The sequence below is a fragment of the Malania oleifera genome, chromosome 12, assembly GCF_029873635.1.
Source record: "Malania oleifera isolate guangnan ecotype guangnan chromosome 12, ASM2987363v1, whole genome shotgun sequence".
NCBI classification, from domain to species: domain Eukaryota; kingdom Viridiplantae; phylum Streptophyta; class Magnoliopsida; order Santalales; family Ximeniaceae; genus Malania; species Malania oleifera.
In genome coordinates, this window is record NC_080428.1 from 78,359,750 (window position 1) to 78,381,854 (window position 22,105).

Consider the following 22,105-nt stretch of genomic DNA (forward strand, 5'->3'; position numbering starts at 1 on the left):
AAGGAAAGTTTTCTCCTTATTTTCCTTTCATTTCCTTTGTCCAAACAAAATCCTTGATCCAAATGGACCCTTTAAGAAAGGGAAAAAATTTTCTTAATTATTGTAGAAAAAAAAAATCATCAATGTAAGGAAGAGAGAATTACGTAAAAGGGAGGATAACGCAAAAGTAATTCGGAGGTAAGCATATAAGCAAATGAAACATTTACACCAAAAACTCCTTTTCAATCTCTATGAAGATATGGTAACAATATACCTAGAAAAAAACCTAAAAAATGAGTCCAACAAGAAATCTTGAAAGTAAGCTTATCTCAAAGGAAATGTATAAATTTATTTTGTCGTTGAAAATTTTTAAATTCTTTTTAATCATATTAAAAATAATTTCGGTAGCATTTAATATCAAGAAAAAATATAATAAAAAGTGAGTTTTCATCTTCTTCTTTTTTTCTTTAAACTTTTTTTTAACAAAATCATTAATCTAAACTAACCTTTTTATCTTTTTGTTCTACTCTCTTTCATCATGTGCATGTAATAATATTGTAAGGTCAAATTCAAAAAAATATTAGATACATAAGGTGTATACATCAGATTTAATATGATTTTATCACGTGCAAAAAAAATTGCCTAGATTAGTTAAAACACATACACATGACTAAATCATAATAAATTTGATGTATATACCCAATATATCTAATAATTTTTTGATCATATTCATCCAACATAATAATAGGGTATATTTGGCGAAAAATATGGTGTTGGTTTTAATTATACATATATATATATATATATATAAATTATATTATTTCATGAGTCCCTTTTCATTAATCATTTGAACGATGAAAAAGAAAAAAATTAGAGTAAGGTGAGTTAATTGCACACACCGTGCACGTGCACTGACGTCGAACAATTTCCCCAACCACAAACATTTTTCTTCACTTAACGACGACGTATGGAAAACTTCAAGAAACACCCGACCCCGACCGGTCGACAGAGTCGCGGAAGGAATAGACAAAGAAAAAGAACAGGTGAAAAGCGAGATGACGCTCTCTCACAGAAATGCTTCAGCGCGGTTTCGCCTATCGTTTTCCCAATTTCACTCAGCCTCAAGTGAGGAATCCACACTGTCATCGTGACCCAACGACCACGTTAGCGGCACAAATGTCAATGCCACTCTATGCTCCGCGCCTATTTAAATCGCCGATCCCTAGCTCCCCTCCGCCGCATCCTCCTCTCCGTCCACCGCACGCTCGCCTCCGTCGTTGCCGTCGTCGCCATGGACCACACCGCGCAAGACCGCAGCTCCGACGACACGCCGCCATTCAATCCTTTGGAGCCGGCACCGCCCGTGGCCTTCCCCGTCAAAACCCTGGAGGACCTCGAGTCGCGGTCCTACTTCGAGTCCTTTCACTTTCCGTTCAACAAGGCCACGGTGCCGCTCGCCCCCGGTGCTAAGTTGCCGGAACGCGGGAGGATTCTGGTGTGCCACGACATGGCAGGAGGGTACTTGGACGACAAGTGGGTTCAGGGAGGGAGCAACGAAGAGGCGTATGCGATTTGGCATTGGTATTTGATTGATGTGTTCGTTTATTTTTCGCACAATCTGGTTACGCTGCCGCCTCCGGGTTGGACCAATGCCGCTCACAAGCACGGGGTCAAGGTATGGGGCAGTGATTGTATTGATTCTTTCTTATTTTCAGTTTTCAGTCGTGCGAGGCTAAGCTAAAGATAACTTGTGTTGCTTGAATTGCCCAATACTTGTCTTACTTGAATTATGTAAGGGTTAGGAGACAGTTGACTTTTTTCTTGCTACTTTTTGAATTTTCATTAGAGGCGCTTAAACAGAGTGATGTAATTCAGGGAAATTTTTTAGCTAAATTTAAATTTGAGCTGTTTAATAGGAATTGATTTTATTACTTTGTAGAAAGTCTATTGGCCTTCCGTCTTGTTTCATTTGTTTGTGAACTCAGCAACTGCTAGACAGTAACATGCATAAAAATAAAGCATTTATAGATAGTAGGATTGTCCACATGCACAGGTTTCAATTTCAAGGAAAAATAGTCTGCTACTATGCTCAGAGATTTCATTATTGATTTAACGATAAAATTGTGCACTAATTATAATAGTTATTGTTTGGTGTGAGAAAATGGGCTGGCATGTTTCTCAGATATGCTTAAGAGTTGGGTTGCTGAAGATGAGAACCACTTGGCTTGATCTCTTTCTTCAAAATGTGGAAGAAGAATCTTCACACCTGGCTTTGTGCTTGGTCGGTTGAAACTCCTTGTTCCAGAGGCTTGGCTTGATTCGAAGAAGAGTTCGTTCTTCCTCTCTTTCCTAGAAAGGGCTAGTTTGAAGGAACTTCTAAGTATCTTGTGTGTCAAGTGGCTGTGTCCCTTCACCTAGCAAAAGGTGGGGTGGTTACAAGAGCGTGGTTACCATGCAAATTGACTTAAACTGCCCTTTGCTGCTAGTTTGTTTTAAATACTTGGAAATATACTTAAATGGATTTCCCACTTAACTATATCTTTGGATTTCTTGGGTATTGACTTTCATATGGCTTATTGAACTAGTGCAAATTAAACTAGTGGAAAAATTTCCATGCCTACACATACTTGTTACCATTTTTTATTTGTACATTTTTTCCCCAATTCACAAATGGGGTGGGCCTTGAAAAATTTCATACAACTTCTCCATCTCCTGCCCAGTGCTCTTATGGAGTCCATGAATTATGAGGAGCACTTGAGATTTACTAACATTTTTCTTACTACTTCGGTAGCTTAACTGACTCTGCATCAAATATAAGGCTCTAGATTGATGAGAGATCTCTAGCATGCGGCATAAATATTTTTGACAGGTCTAGGACAATAGGGCTGTCGGGGAATGTAGAAGAGAGAGAGGAAGATAGAAGAGATTAGGGAGAGAAAATAAGGAAGAGAAGACGGAATGCTTACATGAGAAGAAGAAAAGGAGAAGAGGAAGAGGAAGAAGTAGATTGAAGAAGGAAAAGAAGAATGTTGGTGGGAGAGGGGAGTGGGGGGTTTATTTCAATTGAAAACTGCACATTAACTGCAGAACACACATAACAGATTAACAGGGTATTTATACGCCCAACATTAAAAGTAAAGCACATAATTACAAAACAAAACCTAAGAACTAAAAATACTCATAATAATCCTAAAGTAACAAAAAATTTAAATATATAGCTCCAATATAAATGCCTAAAATTCTCCTTAGATGGTCCTCTATCACCATTGGTTATAATATTTCTATTTGACTAATGAGTGGGTGAAGTTATATCTATGATCAATTTTATTTATTTTTTCTTTTTTTGTGTTTTTAACGAGGCTCAGACCTTGTTTTATTTATAATAAATGTTGATTCTAGCACTTGTCAAGTTTTAGGTGTTGGGAACTTTCATCACTGAAGGGGATAAAGGGACGACTGTCTGTGATAAACTCCTCTCTACAAAGAGATCTGCTCAAATGTATGCAGAGCGCTTGACAGAGCTCGCCGTTTCTTTGGGTTTTGATGGGTGGCTGGTAATTCCTTAACATATCTGGATGATTTGCTTTTTCTACTTCGTGTTTCTGAAGTGAGACACGTGTCCAAACATGCACAGAGATTGATGAGTGACTTCACTGAGAGCATCTTCTATGCCTATTACTGATAATATAGATTAGAGTTGCCTATTTCTAGAAGGCCTTTTTCTTGCACTGTTCCTATTGATGATTCATGGATTATTATGTGCAGCTTAATATGGAGGTTGAATTGGATGTTGCACAGATCCCTAATTTAAAAGAATTTGTCAGTCATTTAACACAGACCATGCACTCTGCTATTCCCAGATCTCTAGTCATATGGTGAGTGTTGAATGCACTTGGGCTCATAAGTATCTGATAATGAGGACATTTTTACTTTAACTCATTGTTTGATCACTGTACAGGTATGATGCTGTTACCATTGATGGTGAGCTTATTTGGCAAAATGAACTGAATGAGGATAACAAACCTTTCTTTGATATATGTGATGGAATTTTCACTAATTATGCATGGGAGGTACCGTATCACTTATTCTCCCTTTTTTTTTTTTTAGGGAAATTTGGATGATAAGAGAAATCTCCTTTTCAGAATTTGATTATGTAGTACCATTCTTTATACTTGCTTTCTTTCTCACCATGTAGGAAGATTATCCAAAGCGTTCAGCAGCAGTTGCTGGCAGTAGAAAATTTGATGTCTACATGGGTATTGACGTCTTTGGAAGGAACACTTATGGTGATGGACAATGGAATGTATGCACTCATCTAACTTATGATATGCATTCTCTTTACACAGTAGTCTTTTGTGTAGTGATCTGTAGCTTGTGTGAAAGCGGTGCTAATGTGTAACTGGTATTTGGTAGTGAGATATCAGACATTTCAGATTAACAGTCAAACATATGTTCGTTTGGTTTGAGGAAATCATGTAATCTTTAGACACTGAATATGAGCCATTAAGGCTACAACTCATTATGCATAATAGTGTTGATCATTTAGTTTCATAGTAAGGGTGAAGATCTGTGAAAGCAAATCGAGCATGACTGCATGAGGAGCATTGCATGGCTTCAATTGTTTGATGTGTATTGAAGGAACTTGTTATGCATATCTAAACTTGTACTGCTGTGTTGGCCTTGAGCTAGAATAGAAAATTCAAAAAATACTTTAGAGATGTAATCATTTACATAATGCTTTTTTTCAAATGTTATTTATTTTTCTCTTTCTACTGCTTCAAAATTTTATGTTTTTTCCCCTTCTTTTTATGTTACTTTTTTCCTTTATATTTTGTTCGTGAATTCTGCAGTTTCTGAATGTATGAGAACTCAAATTATTTCCATAAATGCTTACCGATTGTATTTGATGCTTTTGTGGTGGTTCATTGGTACTCGTGCAATACCTTGTTATGGTTTTCCTCTTTTATTATGTTTGTCTATGAGGCGGTAACTGTGTTTTTTTCACTGATATGTAACATGTTATTTACCAAATTTATGGGATCTTTATCAGCAGTTTTAGTAGTAAAAGTGAATTATTATATATTTATATCAATTTTTAAGGAAAATATTTGGATATGTTTTAAACTATTATAGCTTTTTGAATGTTAGACCAATGTCGCACTTGATGTGCTAAAGAAGGATAATGTATCAGCTGCCATATTTGCTCCTGGATGGGTTTATGAGACTAAACAGCCACCAAATTTCCAGACTGCTCAGAACCGGTAATGCATTTTTAACTTGTTACAAAATGTCACATGTGCATGTGCACACACAAAGCCATCTGCATGCAGGTGGTTTGACCTATAATTTCGCTCTCCCCCTCCCTGCCTCACTCTCCAAACCACCCAAAAGACACCTCTTGGATGAATATTGGATATGAACATTTTCTTGAACATGAGTTTTGGCCCACAACCTAAAAGGTAGAGGGCACCTTTGAGTACCTTACATTCTCTCTCAATAATTATTTGAGTAAAAAGATGGTTGACATATTTAGCATATAATTGTATCCTGTTTTGGGCTTTGGTGATTTGATATCCCATTATTGTTTATCTTTAATTTCATGCATGGAATTCATGTTGTTTTTATAATGGCAAAAAGAAGAATATGAGTAGATCTTTTATTTTTATACAATCTTCAACATTATAATTTGTGGGTGCTTATTCTTCTCAATTTTTATGGCAACAAGTATTTGTTTCCCTTTAGAGGTTAAGGTTTCATTATTTTCTTGCCTTTTAACATCCTTTCTATACTAGGAAGTATTCAACGTTTTGCTTGTGTTTCTCATTGTTATAAGCAACAATATTGATTATCATCTCTTCATTTTTTTTTTTTTAATCATCTTAGAAGCCATTTGGCATCACTATCAAAAGTTTTGAAAACAACAACAATAAAACCAAGCCTTAATTCCCACTGGGAGGGATCGGCTATATGAATCCATTTTCGCCAATTTATGCGATTATGAATCATTTCTTTTGACAAATTCAAGGATTTTAAATTCTTACTGACTTTCTCCTCCCAAATTATTTTAGGTCAACCCTTACCCCTTCCACTGCCCCCCCAGAGTAACTAAGTCACTCTTCCTCACTGGTGTACTATGTGGCTTACGTTGCAAGTGTCCATACCATATGATTAAAAATTGAAAAATAGCAACCTATTTGATTAATATTTTCAAAACTAAAACTAATTAAAAACCTAATTGAACTCAGGTTCATTTTTGTCCTTGAATCAAATGATAATTAAGAAACACAATTAAAAGAATATAATTCAAAATTATATAAATTAGAAAATATCATCATATATAAATTTTTGAACAATTGGGTAAAATGGAAGACCTAATCACAATGATAGATCTATTCCTTTATTTATAATATATGTCAAGTACATACCAATGACCATAATACCCTTACTAACTCACTTATTAACATAATGCTAACATGTTAATAATGCTAAATGACTTAAATAACCATCAACTGTCCCCCTCAAGTTAGAGCATATATATTATATGCTTTTAGCTTGTTACAAATGAATTTACGCATGCATCCCCAAGTATTTAGTAAATAAATCAACAAGCTACAAGTAAGACTTCACATGAGTGGTGGTAATGAGCTTCTCCACAAGTTTCTCCCAAACAAAGTGGCAAACTCCTCCACAATGTGTTTTGTCCACTCATGGAAAATCGGGTTAGAGACAATATGAATTGAAGCTTGGTTATAATACATCAACTCCTTAGATTGAGAATGTGGAAAACCTAGTTTTCCTATCATGTTCTTCAGTCAAACGAGGTCACATGTAGTGTGAGTCATGGCCCTATGTCTGACTCAGCACTTGACCTGGCTACGACATTTTGTTTCTTACTCCGAGAAACCAAACTACCACTAGCAAAGATATAGTACTAAGCTGTGGATCTTTTGTTGATAGGTGACTTGGCCCAATTTACGTTTCTGAATATGAATGTGACCTTGATCCTGATATAAGAGACCTATTCCAGATGCACCTTTGAGATATCTTAAGATGCGAATTACTGCATCCCAATGACTTGTTCACAAAGAATTAAGAAACTGACTCACAACACTTGTTGCAAAAGATATATCTGACAGACTGGCCGCTTGACAATTCAACTTTCTAACGTGTCTCCAATATCACTAAATTCAGGTTCAGTTGCGATCTCTTTTCTACAATCATATATATAGTCCATAACAGAGACACATTCTATTTCATCCTTGATAAGCCATTTTGAGATTGGAAGTTCATATTATCCAAAATAAGAACTTGTTCTTCTCTTTAGATGGAAGATGATCTCATTATAACAGTTAGGGGAAAATCTGATAATACATACTTTTTATTCTAAACCAAAAAAGGGCTTGAGATTTACCTTATGTCGTTGGCAGTGCTGTATTCTATCCCACCACTCAGCTGCATAGGCAACAAGCATATAAGATGCAAACTTTGTCCTTTTTTTTGGTATCCCATTATAGACAAAATATAGATCAATATAATACAGTCAATCTATGAATTATCTCTTGGAAAAGTTACCATTGAAATAAGGGATATCCTAAAGACAAGGCATGGAAGCACTTGTAACATTCCCAAATTCATATCTTGTCAAGAATTAAAAATGTTGGCCCCAATTCAAATTTCTTCATGTCTCAGCAGTATTTCTGAATTTTTTGCTGATACTCCAAGAAAATTCCACTTGTAAACTTGGAAAAGGGTGCTGGCACACTGAATTTATCCTCCAAAATATATATCAAACAATTGAAGATGGATTACTTCAGAATAACATCAAAATCTCATAAAGGAGAAGTTGTTTTTTCACAGTAAATCTCAGAAAAGGGTGCTGGCACACTTAGGGGTGAGCATAATTCAAGGAAACCCGAATTAACCGAATTAACAGACCGAAATTGGTCGGTTCGGTTCGGTTAAGAACATAAGATCAGTCGGTTCGGTTGTGGTTTTACAAAGTTCGGTTAATCAGTTCGGTTAAGAGGAATGTTAATTTGGTTAACCAAAATAACCGATTTAATAATTAATTAAAATTTAAATGTAAATTAGTATATGTTAATTTGTTAATATGTTCATTAGTATATACTAATTTGTTAATATGTTAATTAGTATATGTTAATTTGTTAATATGTTAATTAGTATGTGGTAAAAAAATCTACAATTATATTACGTTTTTATTAATTAATTTCAAATTAATTCGGTTAACCAAATTACCCGAAAAGGTAATTTGGTCGGGTTCGGTTTGGTTCGGTTCGGCCCCTCTATTTGGTCAGTTCAGTTAACAGTTCTCATTAACTGAAAATTTTGGTTAATTAACCGAATTTGGTCGAACCGACCGTTTGCTCACCCCTAGGCACACTGAATTTATCCTCCAAAATATATATTAAACAATTGAAGATGGATTGCTTCAGAATGGCATCAAAATCTCATGAAGGAGAAGTTGTTTTTTCACAGTAAATCTCAAATTATTGTGGCTGGGCTTCTGTCTGAATGTTGGTAGTCCTTCAAAACACTTAAATTTGCATTGACAGTCCAAGATCCAGAAGTATAGATCAAAATATCTTGAAGCCAACTCAAAATATCATAAAATATCCAAATATTATGGATAAATTCAATTTCTTGCGATTCTGGAAAGTGCAGGAGAATTCTGGAACTGTCCACATGTGCATCACCGGTGCGTAGGCGCATATGCTGCCTGTGAGCTCTTCTGGTGATGATTTCAAGCTGATAGTAGATCTCAGGGTGGTCAATCTGCTGATGGTGGAGGTTTGTCAAAGTAACTCCAGGAGATTTGGAGCTTTGAAGGGTGGTCAGCTGAGAGATTTTCTGGTGGTGCATGGTGTCACCCCCCTGGTTGGATGAAAGTGAAATTGCAGGGGGGGGCCGTTCAGGGGGTTCTGTTAGTGATGGTGAAGGTGGTGTCATACTGTCTGCAAAAGGGTGTTCAAAATTGGGGGGCATGATTGTAATTTTATGGGTGAGTAGCAGATGATAACTAGTGCTTTGAGCCTCCAAATTTCTTTGATTTGTGTGTAAATTGTTTGAATTCTCTAGTTTGAAGCAATATGGGTAGAAATTGGAAGAGAATAGAAGGAATGACAAATATGGTTATAGCCTTCTGGTGTTCAATGTTGGCAACTAAATGATGGAACAGCAGCAACAATGAAGCCTGGGTATGAATCGAAGTTTGCCATGGTATCAAATTGATGTAGGACAAGTACTGAAGATAAAAAATGGAGAGAGAAAGAAGTAAGGGAAAGAAAGAGAGAGAAGAAGAAGAAGAAGAAGAAGAAGAAGAAGAAGAAGAAAGAACAGGGGAGAAGGAAAGAAAGCAGCAACAGGTTAGACAGAAATTAGAAGACAGTAGAGAGTTGGATAAAGAATAGAGAAGAACTGAAGGAGAAGAAAGAAGAAGAAGAAGAAGAAGAAGAAAGGAGGAGGAAGAAAAGGTAGAAGATTGTAATCAAAAAAAAAAAAAAAAAAGAAGAAGGAAAGGAGAGGGAGAGTCTGCACGAGAGAGAGAGAGAGAGAGAGATTGAACAGGAAATCTGGATTCAAATCTGATAATTGTTCGCTAATACAGTAATACTTCAGACATCCAACAATACAATTGAAACAAATAATTACAAAACAACCCGAAACTACTTAACGTATACAAGTAACCCTAATATAATTAAAATTGTAACAAAATCCCTAATTTCTAAATCTTCAAATAAAATATGTTCCTTAAGAATTATCCACAAGTGATCCTCCATCATATATATATATATATGTATATGTATGTGTGTATGTATGTATGTGTTACCTCAAGTATACGTTAGTCCATTTCTCTGAGGCCAAGTCCCTTCTGTACTGCATTGCTTTTAATCAAATTTTCATGAGGTTATTAATGGTTCAATGGCCTTTGTCACTTTGATTTTGCAGTTGGTGGTCCCTTGTTGAGAAATCCTGGGGATTGGTACAAAATTACCCCAAAGCACTGCCTTTCTACTCAAATTTCGATCAGGTTGCAACCTTATGGCATTCATCTCTTTGTTTCTCCTGCTGTAACATAATATGTTGTTTTGTTCTTATAAGAAAAGCCCTTCGCATATATTTGGACGTCGTCTTTGAAAGTGATTTATAGTTTTTAATAATTGGATCTGTTGCCTAATAACTTGTGTGATGGTAGCTAACTAGTCAAGGGTTTTGAATCATCCTCTTTGAAAATTTTCCGTTTTCCTCAATTGCCACCAAAATATGGTCATCTTAATAGGGAAGAACTGGAATTAGCCATTTGATTAGCTTCATATGGTGGATAATGTTCACTACCACCCCAAATATTAACTACATCAGAAGATATCTGCCATTTCCTTTCCCATTCTTTTTCCTTTTTGGTTGTTGGTGTGGGAAGTCAGAAATGTATCCTGTTTACTTATATTGGTTCCTTTCCATGACAACTTCTTAGAAGGCTGTGGAGAAAATTATTAAAGGGATTACTTGGTCAAATCTCTCAATTTATCAACTTGCCATCTTTTGGTTGTCCCAGCAGCTGCTGGCCATTAGTTGCTTGATTTTATCATTCTTTATATTCTCATGGCAAGTTTTACCCTACATTTGGTTCGTGGACACAGCCTCTTGCAAAATGCAAGGTAAGGCTGTGTACTATAGACACATTGTGGTCCGCCCCTTCCCCACACCCCACATATGCGGGAGCTTTGTGCACCAAGCTGCCCTTTTAGGTTAGTTACAATTAGTTATACAAAAAATTATGTTGATGCTGTAGAATAAATAGCAATTTGAAACTTTTTATTAATCCAAAACAAGGAACAAACAAAGAATAACTATTCCCATATTCAAATAGCTATTACCTACATTTCCAAAAATTCCACTATAGTCCATCTTATTCCAAGGAATAACTATTCCGCGAACCAAATGAGCCGTTAGTGTTTTGTGGATACTATTGAAGAGGATACAGACCATCTCTTGTTATGTGCTTTTTTGGTCCAACAAGTCAAAAGGATATGAAAGAAAAGAAAGAAAGAGAAAATCTGCAACACAACTCTAATGAAGTAAAGCACTCCAGTCTCTCTGCAAGTCTTCTAGAGAATCATTTCTAAATAGGCCATTTGCATATTTTAGATGCTAGTTCATTGAATAATTTAATCTCTGATGTTCATTAGGGTCATGGTTATCATTTTTCTATTGGGGGAGAGCAAGTATCAAAAGCTACTTGGTGTAACCTTTCTTGCCAGGGTTTTCAGGTTTGCACCCATTAAACCTTTGTTATGATTAATTTTTGCTGGAGAATGTCCTATTGCCTGCATTTAGCAATTATCATATGCTCCTTGGTGTAACCTTCCATTTGGTTTGTTTAAAAAATAGAAGGAGAAAAATCACGCAGAAAACTATTTTTCATAATGCAGTTGCTAAGAAAAATGTTGGGCAAAGCTGAAATAACTGGAAACTGCAGAGGAGAAGACTAGTTTTAAACAATTATATTCTCATGAAGGGAAAAGCATATTTTTAATAATAGGAAGAAAATCAGCAAAATTTTCCTTCGTTTTGTTTACAAATGTAGACAATCAATTTTGGACATTTTCTTGAAGTTGCCAAAACCAATATGAGCATAAATACAGAAGTCTGAGTATCATTCACCCACCAGCCCCCTCTTTTTAATCGTTCTTTTTTTTTTCGCAAAAATTTTCTTTTATGTTTTTAGTGTGCAATTCTGATTGACAAAACAGACCAGACTCCACCAATCATTGAATAAAATTAAAACGCCATCATCTATGGCAAGATGAAGGATTATTATGCGTTTTGACTGGCTTTAGAATCTATATTTTAAACTTTTCTTGTAGGTACATCAGGACTTCAAAACATTCCAATACATGAAACCTGCAATTTGCCAAGAGCTTATAGAACTCTTATAGGTTTATCCATGATGAATGAGGAATTTGTTGCTATTCATTTTCAAAGTCAAGGTTGCTTAGATATTATTCTTGATTTTATTCAATGGTATTTCACTCCAGGAATGTTCAGGGGTATATTTTATTTGATGTGCTAAGTGGCCCTTTCCATTACTTTTGTTGTCATTTTACTTTTCAAATTTTTAGGAGGATGACTTTGACCTTCAATTTGTAATCTTTCTTTCTTTTATTCCTTCATAGGTTCTTGTTAGCCCAAAAATAAAATACTAGATATAAAATTGGAACTTCATATTCAGAGTCTTTGGGATATATTAGAATTGAGGGCGAAATAACATGTACTGTTCTTACTAAGACAGTCTGCGAAGATGTATTTTAGGTCAACGTTTGTGGCATTTCCTTTGCCCTTCACATGTCATATATGCATAAACTAAACAAGTATTATAATATCTCAATTCAAGGTGTCTTCTTGTAAATCTTGCATCACTCAATATGGCTATTTGGTTCTGAGTACAGCATGTGCCTTTTCATATGTTACATTTGGTTTGTGGAATGGACTTGGGTAGGAATGGAAAAATGATTGTACAGCAATATAATAATTTTACATTTTACAAAAAAGGAAAAAAAGAGAGATGATAAGTGTCTTTTAAGGCAAATGACCATACAAAAGTCAATGTTATTCCAACCAGTATGGAATAAACATGGAATGATTACTACAAATTTCATCATGGGAAGCTCTTTCCTATTATATTCCATGTTGGTTGGTATAACACCAACTTTTATCATGTGCTGGGAGTGATAATAGCTTTTTTGGCCAAACTATTATAACCCCAAACAATAACTGTTTCATTCCCACCCTTTTCTATTCTGAAAACCAATCATAACATTATTCATTTTTGCAGCCGTTCCTCAAGTTTTCCGGAGACTCAACTACAGATACAATTCAAGTTCTTGTTGAGTAAGTCCCGCCATTCTCTATACTTGATCATACAACGTTCTTTAGTGCTTTGTTTCTACTATGTAATATGTATCAATCAACACTAACAGTCTAACATGGTTCAATCATATATAGAACGAGAAAAGGTTATTACCAGCTCTTTTCATTTTCAAGGATATTTAAGGAATTCCATACCATTGAAATCAACACTATTTTAGAGCAGGCTGCCAGTTGGATGTTTAAAAGCCATTTGATGCCTTCACTTTCCTATATTATGGTGTCGCTTCAAGTTTTATCCTAGGGACATAAGCATGATGTGCTCCTTCATCCATTCTCTTTCCCCTTTATGAAAAAGATAATTTAGTAACCAGCCTTGCTTCATGTAATATTTCGCAGACAGCATCCTAGTGGATTGCTTGCTCTCATAAGTTTTAAATTTCAATTTTGACTTAAATTTGGGGCTTAAAAATTACATAAATTTTGATTGCAAATAACAATGGAAATTAATATTAGAAAGGGCACATTTTTATTAAACTTTGAAGCTGCTAAATAGACATAATAATGCATGATCTTAACTAAAATATTTCAAATAAAATGCACAAATGAGAATCATATGGTGTATAATGTGTGATTCCTGCAAATTAATAAGCATATTAAGAACTTCAAGTAATGTAAATGAAATTCATTAAATATTACTTAATTTGCAGATGGAACTTGATAATTTTTTTTTCCCAAACTTCAAACTAATGTTCCCTAGAACATTCCGATCATGGAACCGGAACAAAATCATGCTATGGCTCCCATGCTCTAAAATGTGGAATGTTAGGGGTATTCATCTATAGATATATTGGTGAAAAAATGTGTAAAGGCACTTGTTTATTTTAGTGAGGATGCTGAGATGTTTCTAGGTCTAGAAGAGATTTTCTTGTCTGGAATAGATTAATATTGACCATAAAAAGAATTACAGTGTGATTCCTGCTTTAACTAACAAAAAAATATGTTATGTGAAAATATTGAATTAAAACTTTGGATTGATCGATTTAGTGCTGCTGAACAAAAATGTACCATATTTTGGAATTTCTCAGCAATTCATAGTGTCAGCATTTTCTGGTAACCTTGCTTTAAAAACTTAAAATTCCATCTAAATCAACGAATTTATTCAATTAATTTGTCAAATTTTGCAAAAGAAAGAAAAAGCCTACATTTCTGTTGGAGTTGTGTAGAAATAACATATTGAGTTTAATATTGGAGGGTTTGGAACTCAATTTTTCTGTTTAAAGAAATTTTGTTCCTCAGACAAATTTTGAACAAGTTTCATTGAAATTTCAATTAATTTCAATAATTCATGGAAATTTGTGGATGGAAACTAGCTGGCCTCATTTTCAATTTTGAGGGCAGTGGAATGTCGAAATTTCAACAATGTTATGGAAATTTGATACCACGGCTTACTCAGAAATTATTTCTGTTTACACATCTTTTCTTCTGCACTTGTGATCAAATACTAACTACAGTTTTGTGCCTCAAAATTAAACATGTGTTAACGAATGAAGTTTTAAGGAAGCATCATACAGTGGAGGGGGAAACATTACATTTAAAGGAAATCTTGAAGGTCGTACTCACTTCATGGCGAGGCTTTTTCAGGGTGATCTGCTTGTTGGGGAGTCACCCATTCACTTTGTATATTCTGTAAGTCATCTCTTCCATCAGTTACACTGTCAAAAGTTCCACTTGCTGCTACATTTGGCATAAAGCTTGATTCTCAACTCACTAGGATTCATCCTTTACTTCAACCTATTAGGCTCTTACAAGTTGCCTAATTTACGATCCATACGTACTCTAGGCATCTGGAGACCAAATATGTATCAGAAACTTCCAGACAGGCCCAACTTCAATTTCTCAAACAGGTTGCAGCTGGTTGTATATCATGTTATGGAAGTATGGGAATTATTAGTCCTCTCCAACTGCAATGGTTGGTCAGAGCGTTTAGAGTAGGCTAATGGGCCACATGGCCAGAAGGTTATATTTGGTTCACAAAATGGAATAAGGTGGAAGTGGAATAGCTATTGTGTAAAAGTATAATAGTTCATAAAGTAAGCTTGGTACTATTTTATGGTAAGTTACTATGACAAAGTTGGTGTTACTTAAACCAACATGGAATAGATTATTCTCAAATTTCAATGCTATTCCATATTGGTTGGAATAAAACCAACTTTTGCATAGTCATTTGCCTTAGAATAGCATTGAGTTTTTTTGCAAACCATATAACAATTCCATTCTGCAAACAAACGTTACCTTAGAGTAGGGCTCATAGGCCACATGTTGCTTGATTGCCATGCTATAAATTTCTGATCATCCATTATGTTATTCAGAAGGTTGTCAAAAATTTGGCTTTAACGAAACAATGATTCTGGTGTTATTTTGTAGTCTTGTCATTGTGACCTGCTTTGGTCCGACTGTCCTAATCCTTTGGATCCATCACATGAAGTGGTTGTGACATAGATAATAGTTGCTAATGCATGGGCAGATACATCATAGTTGTTGAAAAATATTAGATGCTTAAACCTGTGCCTTATCCCTTTGTTCAGGCATTGACACCACATAATGCAGGTAAAAACCAAATGGAGCTCAATGTTGGGCCTTGTCCTCGACTTTTCTTCAACCTCAAAGGAAAGGCAGTCAGTATTTCTTGCATCCTGGGGTAGTGCCCTTCCTACCATGAATCAGTTTGCAAGCAGATTCAGTAAAGTGATTATGCCGCATCGAGTTACAAAACTGGAAGCCTCTTCAGGGTGGGTGATACAGGAAAGTAGCATTGCCATGAAAGGTTTCACGTTAACAGAAATTCATGCTATATGCTATAAGTTGCGGCATACAATCGTGGATGGGTCTGAGGATTTGTCAGCTCAGAATTCACCAAATTATTATGCATTACTTGGTCATATGACGATTAAAACTCCTGACCAGAACTTTGACTACCCGCCGGCTACTGCATGGCTAGTTGAGCATCAATATGTCAAGTGGACTTCAGGTTCACAGGGGTCCAAGTCCCTTAGTGTTAAGATCACTTGGAAACTGAAGGATGGAAATGATTCTACGTTCCCCCAGTACAATATCTACATGCAGAAACTAGCAAAGCAAGTAGCAGAGCATCCCAGTGGAAAGCTTGAAGGTGGGGCACGCATATTTCTTGGAACAGCTTGCCTTCGAGCTTTTTATGTTTCCAACTTTCCTGTTCCTACTGGCATTTCTACTCTCAAATTCACTATTCAAGTATGCAGTGTCGATGGGGCTTGCCAAAACCTTGATGATTCTCCATCATTTCTATTGGATGTTGAAGGTTAGTTAACTTTATTCCTTCACATCATTTTTTTTTCACTTTTGAGGGAGATTCAATAATGTTTGCTTGTATCTCTAGCAAGCGATGTAGCATTGGAATAAAATGACAATAAAAAAGGTCTCCTAATAATTTGCTTTTCCTTATCTGACATTCCTGAAGGGACATTTCGTTACTAGTGCCCATGCTTTTACTTTCTAGAGACGATTCTATGGAGCTGATCTAACTGTTCTCAACTTGACACCTTCAACTTTTTCCCTTGCTGATCACCTGAACTTTCCTTTTGCCCCTTTTACTTTTTAAAGTAGGACACTGAAACAGGAGGGTTAGCTAGCCCTGCTCTTGTCAACCTTTAGAGTGCTTGGCCATAAAATAGAATAAAAGATATTCTTATGTGGGCTCGTGGGACAGTTGAGAACTTTGTGAAACAGTACACTAATATAACAGGTGTGATGGGCTAGTTTTAAAAGAGCATGTGGTTAATTTGGAAGTTTTGGTGGGGAACATGTGCTCAAATTTTTCCATTGAATTTGGTAAATCTCCTTTTCAACTATTGACATGCAACTGCCTGCCAACTAGCAAAAATAGATTCCATTATTCACAACTTGGAAATGGTGATTAGAACCCAATATATATATATATATAGGGTCTGTAAAGCTGTGAAAAATAATTTTAATTTTTTTTTAATAAAAATAATTTTTTTTTCTTTGTTTCGGTTTTCTAAGATTTGTATGAGAGTTTAGAAACCAGTATAAAGATGTTTTTCAAGTTTCTTATGCAAACATTGGAAAATTGAGAAATGGTGTCATATTTTTATGATTCTTTACAAAATTGGAAATGAAAAATGAGAGTTGTTTTAAAGACTAAACTGAGCTTGATGCAGACCTTCATGATGGATAGGAAAACCTTGTTGGATCATATCATAGCCTTAATTTGAAGGCAAACATCACTTGCAATAAATTTGAGTGTGTGTGTGTGTGTTTTGTTTTGTCTTTTTTTTTCTCTAAATTCAGTGGGATGGATGGAAGATTGGTGGTTTCCTAAACTCGTTTGAGAAATCTGTAAATTATTTAGGATTATCTTTAACATCTAGTTTTCTAAAAGGTGATTTTTGGTCATTTGTTCGAACAACAATCAAGATGAGTGCTAGGAGTGCTAAGGTGTGTCAAATGCTTGGATGCAACTATGGTAGGGTAAAGTAATGCAGCAGTGTTTTTTTTTTTTTTTCAAAATTTTTAAATGACTACAGAATGTCACTTCATTTCTTAATTTCTTGTATGTGAAAATTAGAAAATACTTTTGTAAATATTAAAAGGTAGAAAATAAGTAATTTTGTAGTTATCTAAATATTCAAAAAGGGAAAGAGAACTGTTCACAAATGATGGACTGATCTCACAATTTAGTTTGCTTGCATTAACCGTTTTGTAATGATTTGAACATATTATGTCTACTCTCTTTGTTGTGGGTTGATGTATGAGGATAGAATCCTACTATATGTCATCATGAGACCACATGACCACATGGCAGCAGTACACTTTTATTCAGTGTGCTGCTGCTGTTAGGTGGCCTCATGTTATCACAGGTGGTAATGAACATTACAGATGAGGATATTAGTAATAGTGACTGTTCTTCGGTGTACTTTTCTTTGATATTAGTGTAAACACACACACATTATCCGCAAATTATGCAACAATTGGACTTCCTTTTGTTCTGCTTCTTTATTGTTCTCTTGTTCCATGCCTTCTCCTCTTTATTTCACAAAGGGGAAATCTAATTTATCAGATTTTAAATCTAACGTTTGATTGTAGCTGTTGCGTTTTGATTATTATTTTGTACTGAAATCAAAGTCCCATTTAACCCACTTCATGATTTTGACCTCTTAACCAGAATCAAATTCTGATTATTGCTATATAAATATATAAAAATTTCAAAATCTTATTTCACCCCTCATTGCACTCACACGCGTACATATAATTAAAGTATTAGACTGATTGTGTTTCTAATATTTACACACATACACACACCAAATACTAGCATTATAATTTTGATTCCACTTTTACATAATAGAATGTATCATTTTATTTTCAATTTCAATAGTAATAAGAATACTATTTATCCTATGTTTGGGAGCATGTCATTGGATATTTAGATTTAGATTTGTTTGAATTTAAGTAAGGTATAATATAAGTTTGTATTGACTTTCTTTTAAGTTAAATCAAATTCTAAATCTCGAAATTCATACTTTTATACAATATCTTGAGTTGTTCTTAAATGAGCACAATCAGACTGGTGGAAGAGCTTCTTATAAAATCAGAAGGAAGAGAGAGAGAGAGAGAGAGAGAGAGAGAGAGAGTCTCATTTTTCTCTGTTAGAGGCAGGCAACCTTTTTTCATTGGGTTCTAAAGAAGGAAGTACTGCTAGTTATTGTACAGCACAGAAAATCAGTACTAAGTTGTACACGCCCCTTTTGATATATATATATATATTCCTTCAGTCGAAACTATTTGGGCTTTGTATATGGGAATGGCATGATAAATTTATAAGCGCCCTTTTGTGCAAGAGTGTCGCGTTGCGAGTGCCTGATTGCATCAACAAACGGGAAGGGGGGACAGGGGACCCTCCCCTGTTTCTTTCTGAAGACAAGACTTGCTTTTATTTAATACACAAAATCATTTGATTTAGCAATTGCTTCACCCCATGATTTTCTTTTGTTTAGATTTAACCAATGCATTGGACAGTGGAAAGTAGGAATTGGATTTATTCGGAATTCAAATTGAAGGATATTTAAAAATTTTGTAACCTTACGTATTAAATTTGGATAAGATGTAATATAAAATTGTATTGAAAATTTTTAAATCTATCTAAATTTAAATTTAAGTTCAAGCTGCAAAATTTATGTTCCCAAAGAACTGATTTTTTTTTTCAAATAAGTAATAGTCTCCTTGTTAACTCTAGGCACTTCTTTTTTATATTAAGGGTCTAATATTCTTTTCATTCAGTCCTTTTTTTTTTTTTTGCTTTGAAGGAAAATAGAGTAGCTGATTGAATTGTTAATATGGGAAATGAAAGTATGGAAAAACAGAGGAAAGGAAAAATATCCAAAAAGAGGAAATGAGATTTGAAAGCTAAACCACCCTTCATTTTGAAGCGTTATCCTCGAGCCCTCAAAAGGAAAACCAGGTTCCCACGCTCACCAAAAAGGAAAAAAAACTGGAGGTTGATGGATAAAATAAAAGGCATGCAGATGCCTTTGTCTTGTTACTGCATCCCACTTCTCTCTGTTTCTTTTTTAATCATTGTTTTTGGTTATCACTATTCAGGAGCCACCACCTTGTTCTAGTCTCACCGTGGACAGAAGCTTCTTCATTCATGATTCATGTACCATACCACAGTTGGGTCATGTTCCTAGCCTGAAATTTCCAAGCCAGAAGTTTGTCAGCTACCATTAATTTTTATTCTAAAGAAGTCACCACGACCCCACTGTAAGAAACATCCAGCAAATACAAAAATGCTATGAAAGAACATGTACTCACATGCAGTTGGATCAAAATTTATACCTGTTCTTGTCTTGAGCCTGGTTGCCACCACTACCTTGAATTTTCTCCATCTTTCGCAATCATCATCTGTTTATTGCCGCTAGAAGATGCCCAAATTCGTTCTTATTTATTTGTTTTGAGTGAATTTTATGATTTTCTTTTTTGATTTTAGAAGTTGTAATGGGGAGTTTGCTTTTAAGTGGTTTATAAAGGTAGACTATAAAGGAAAAATAGTGGGTTGTTCTTGTGTGGTGTTAATGAAAGCTTCTGTTCTGTTGAAAACAAGGTACACGCTTCCACCTTTGCCTAGGAAAATTAGGAAAGTGCTATCTTTTAGGCTGCTTGGACATTCTTGTTTCATCAAAACGTTGAAACTAATCTAAAAGGTTCTTTCCTGTTATAAAGTTGCTGAAAATGGTCTCTAAAAAATCTTTAAACCTAAAGCAATATGTTAAAATCTAATTAAATCCAGAGTTATCTTTTTGAGTGAGAGCCACAGAAAAAAGCTACACATAGGGAGGATTTTAAAGAGATAGCAGAAGCATGAATGGGTTTGACTTGGGGGAAATGCTTCCAGATTAAACAAAGGTGGGGAGGAATCTTTCAGGCAGTGGTTGCCTGCCTGTTTCTTTTACCATCTTAGACAGTTCTCTGATTAGACTCATAATTGTGTGAAGAGAGGAATTTAGAATACATTATAAAATCGCTTAGATTACTAATTAACTAATGAAATACCATTTGCTCTTAACTATAATTCTCATGAACTTACTTCCTCCAGCTGCCCCCCACGTGAACGCGCTAGGACTTTGATTAGCCAAGATAGAGACTGGTGAAGGAGTGAAGGAGCAACTGCTGCTCATAAAGCACAACCGACAAACACCCAAAAAAAGAAAAAAAGGAAAAAAAAAAAAACTTGGTGGGCTCAGATTCTTGATAAGTACAACTAGGACTTCACAAGTAATGTGAATTAAGGGATTTTATCGTTTTACCTAGTGGAAGAAAATTCCACGAGGATCATATACATGAATCCTCTTTAAGTGAATAGTTTCATGAGCAAATATTGTGAAACTTCAAAACTGTCCATGTTCCTTTGGTGATGAATGCAACACTCTGAACTAAATGCAACTCTACAATGGAAAATGAAGATGTTAATTTCGGTATCAGCTTTTAGAGCTTGAGTTTGCTTTACTTTATCCTCCTTCTTCCCCCCCTTCCCCCCCCCCCCCCGCCCAAATTAAAGAGTTTGCTTTAGTTTCTCAATAATGTGCTGCAGATACTGTGCAGCATCTGCAAAGCACCAATTTTCTCTACCATTTGCTGACAATCTATGGTGTTCCCCTCAAGAAAACAGTGTTCCACTTTATTTTAGTTTATATAGATCTCATATCTTGCCCCACGATGATTTTAGTTTTCAGTTTATAACAACCAAGCTAAAAGATGTTTCCTGGGGCTGAAAATCTGTGGGGACAACTCCCTAGCTTTATGCCTACCATGGAAAACTACTTTTCTTTTCTTCCATGTAGAACTAAACCTAACAAGGAAAATTGAATAGGCAATTTCCTACCAAGTCATTATAGAAGTGGTGTACACGAGGAGGAGAGCAGCCATCTTTTCAATAGCCTATCACATTCTACATCATTTCCGGGGAAAAAGAAAAAAACAAATCTCTTGGCCCACTAGTAGAAATCGCATTCTATGTTGAGGCAGAGAGAGCTGCTATACTCTTTTTTCACAATAATTGGTTGCCATCCTGGCTAGTGCAACAATTTTGTTTTGTAACTTTCTTCTGAAGTCATATGGAAATCTCTTTTCATGTCTCTTGTCAAAATGAGCCCTCCAGCTTGTGAAAGTTACCTAGAGTTTCAGTAGTTATTAAAGGCAATGCCTCTGTTTGAAATTCCTAAATAGTTCTTAAATTTTCTGTTCTATGATTTGAAATTCCTAAATACTTCTTAAACTTTCTATTCTATGATTATCTATGTGTTTGTCTTGATCACCACTAGAAGTGTAAACAACTTGCAGATAATGTTCTTGAGGAAGTTATGTCTAGAAAAAAAAATCATGATGCTGCCGACCATGCCTGTTTATGAATTTAAAAATGGTTCATTTGTTAAACAAGTTACATTGCAAAGTCTAATTTACTCAACTTCTCACATGCTAGCAATTGGTACAGACTTCTCTGTAGGTGGTTTTGCCCCCGCCAAGAAGATGCCCCTCTGCCCAGTACCCACATGCTAGAGTTGACCTTCCCAGCACTTTAAAACTTAGAACTCATATTCTCAGATGCAGGCATTCTTTACCAACTTATGAATGAGCATTGCTTTAGGTAATAGTAAAAAGCACCAAGCCAAAAAAAAAAAAGAATAGTTGT

At 35.3% G+C, this 22,105-nt stretch overlaps 1 protein-coding gene across 1 annotated transcript; it reads left to right on the plus strand.

The window, feature by feature from the left end:
- The first annotated feature begins 958 nt into the window (after window positions 1-958).
- On the plus strand, window positions 959-16,344 carry LOC131144228 (cytosolic endo-beta-N-acetylglucosaminidase 1-like). The gene is made up of 11 exons (XM_058092749.1): window positions 959-1,654; window positions 3,396-3,533; window positions 3,745-3,854; window positions 3,938-4,049; window positions 4,175-4,282; window positions 5,128-5,240; window positions 9,946-10,027; window positions 11,184-11,264; window positions 12,830-12,885; window positions 14,415-14,550; window positions 15,472-16,344. Exons 1-11 carry the CDS (start codon window positions 1,172-1,174, stop codon window positions 16,204-16,206), a joined length of 2,154 nt encoding a protein of 717 aa, XP_057948732.1. The 5' UTR covers window positions 959-1,171; the 3' UTR covers window positions 16,207-16,344.
- Window positions 16,345-22,105: the final 5,761 nt, after the last annotated feature.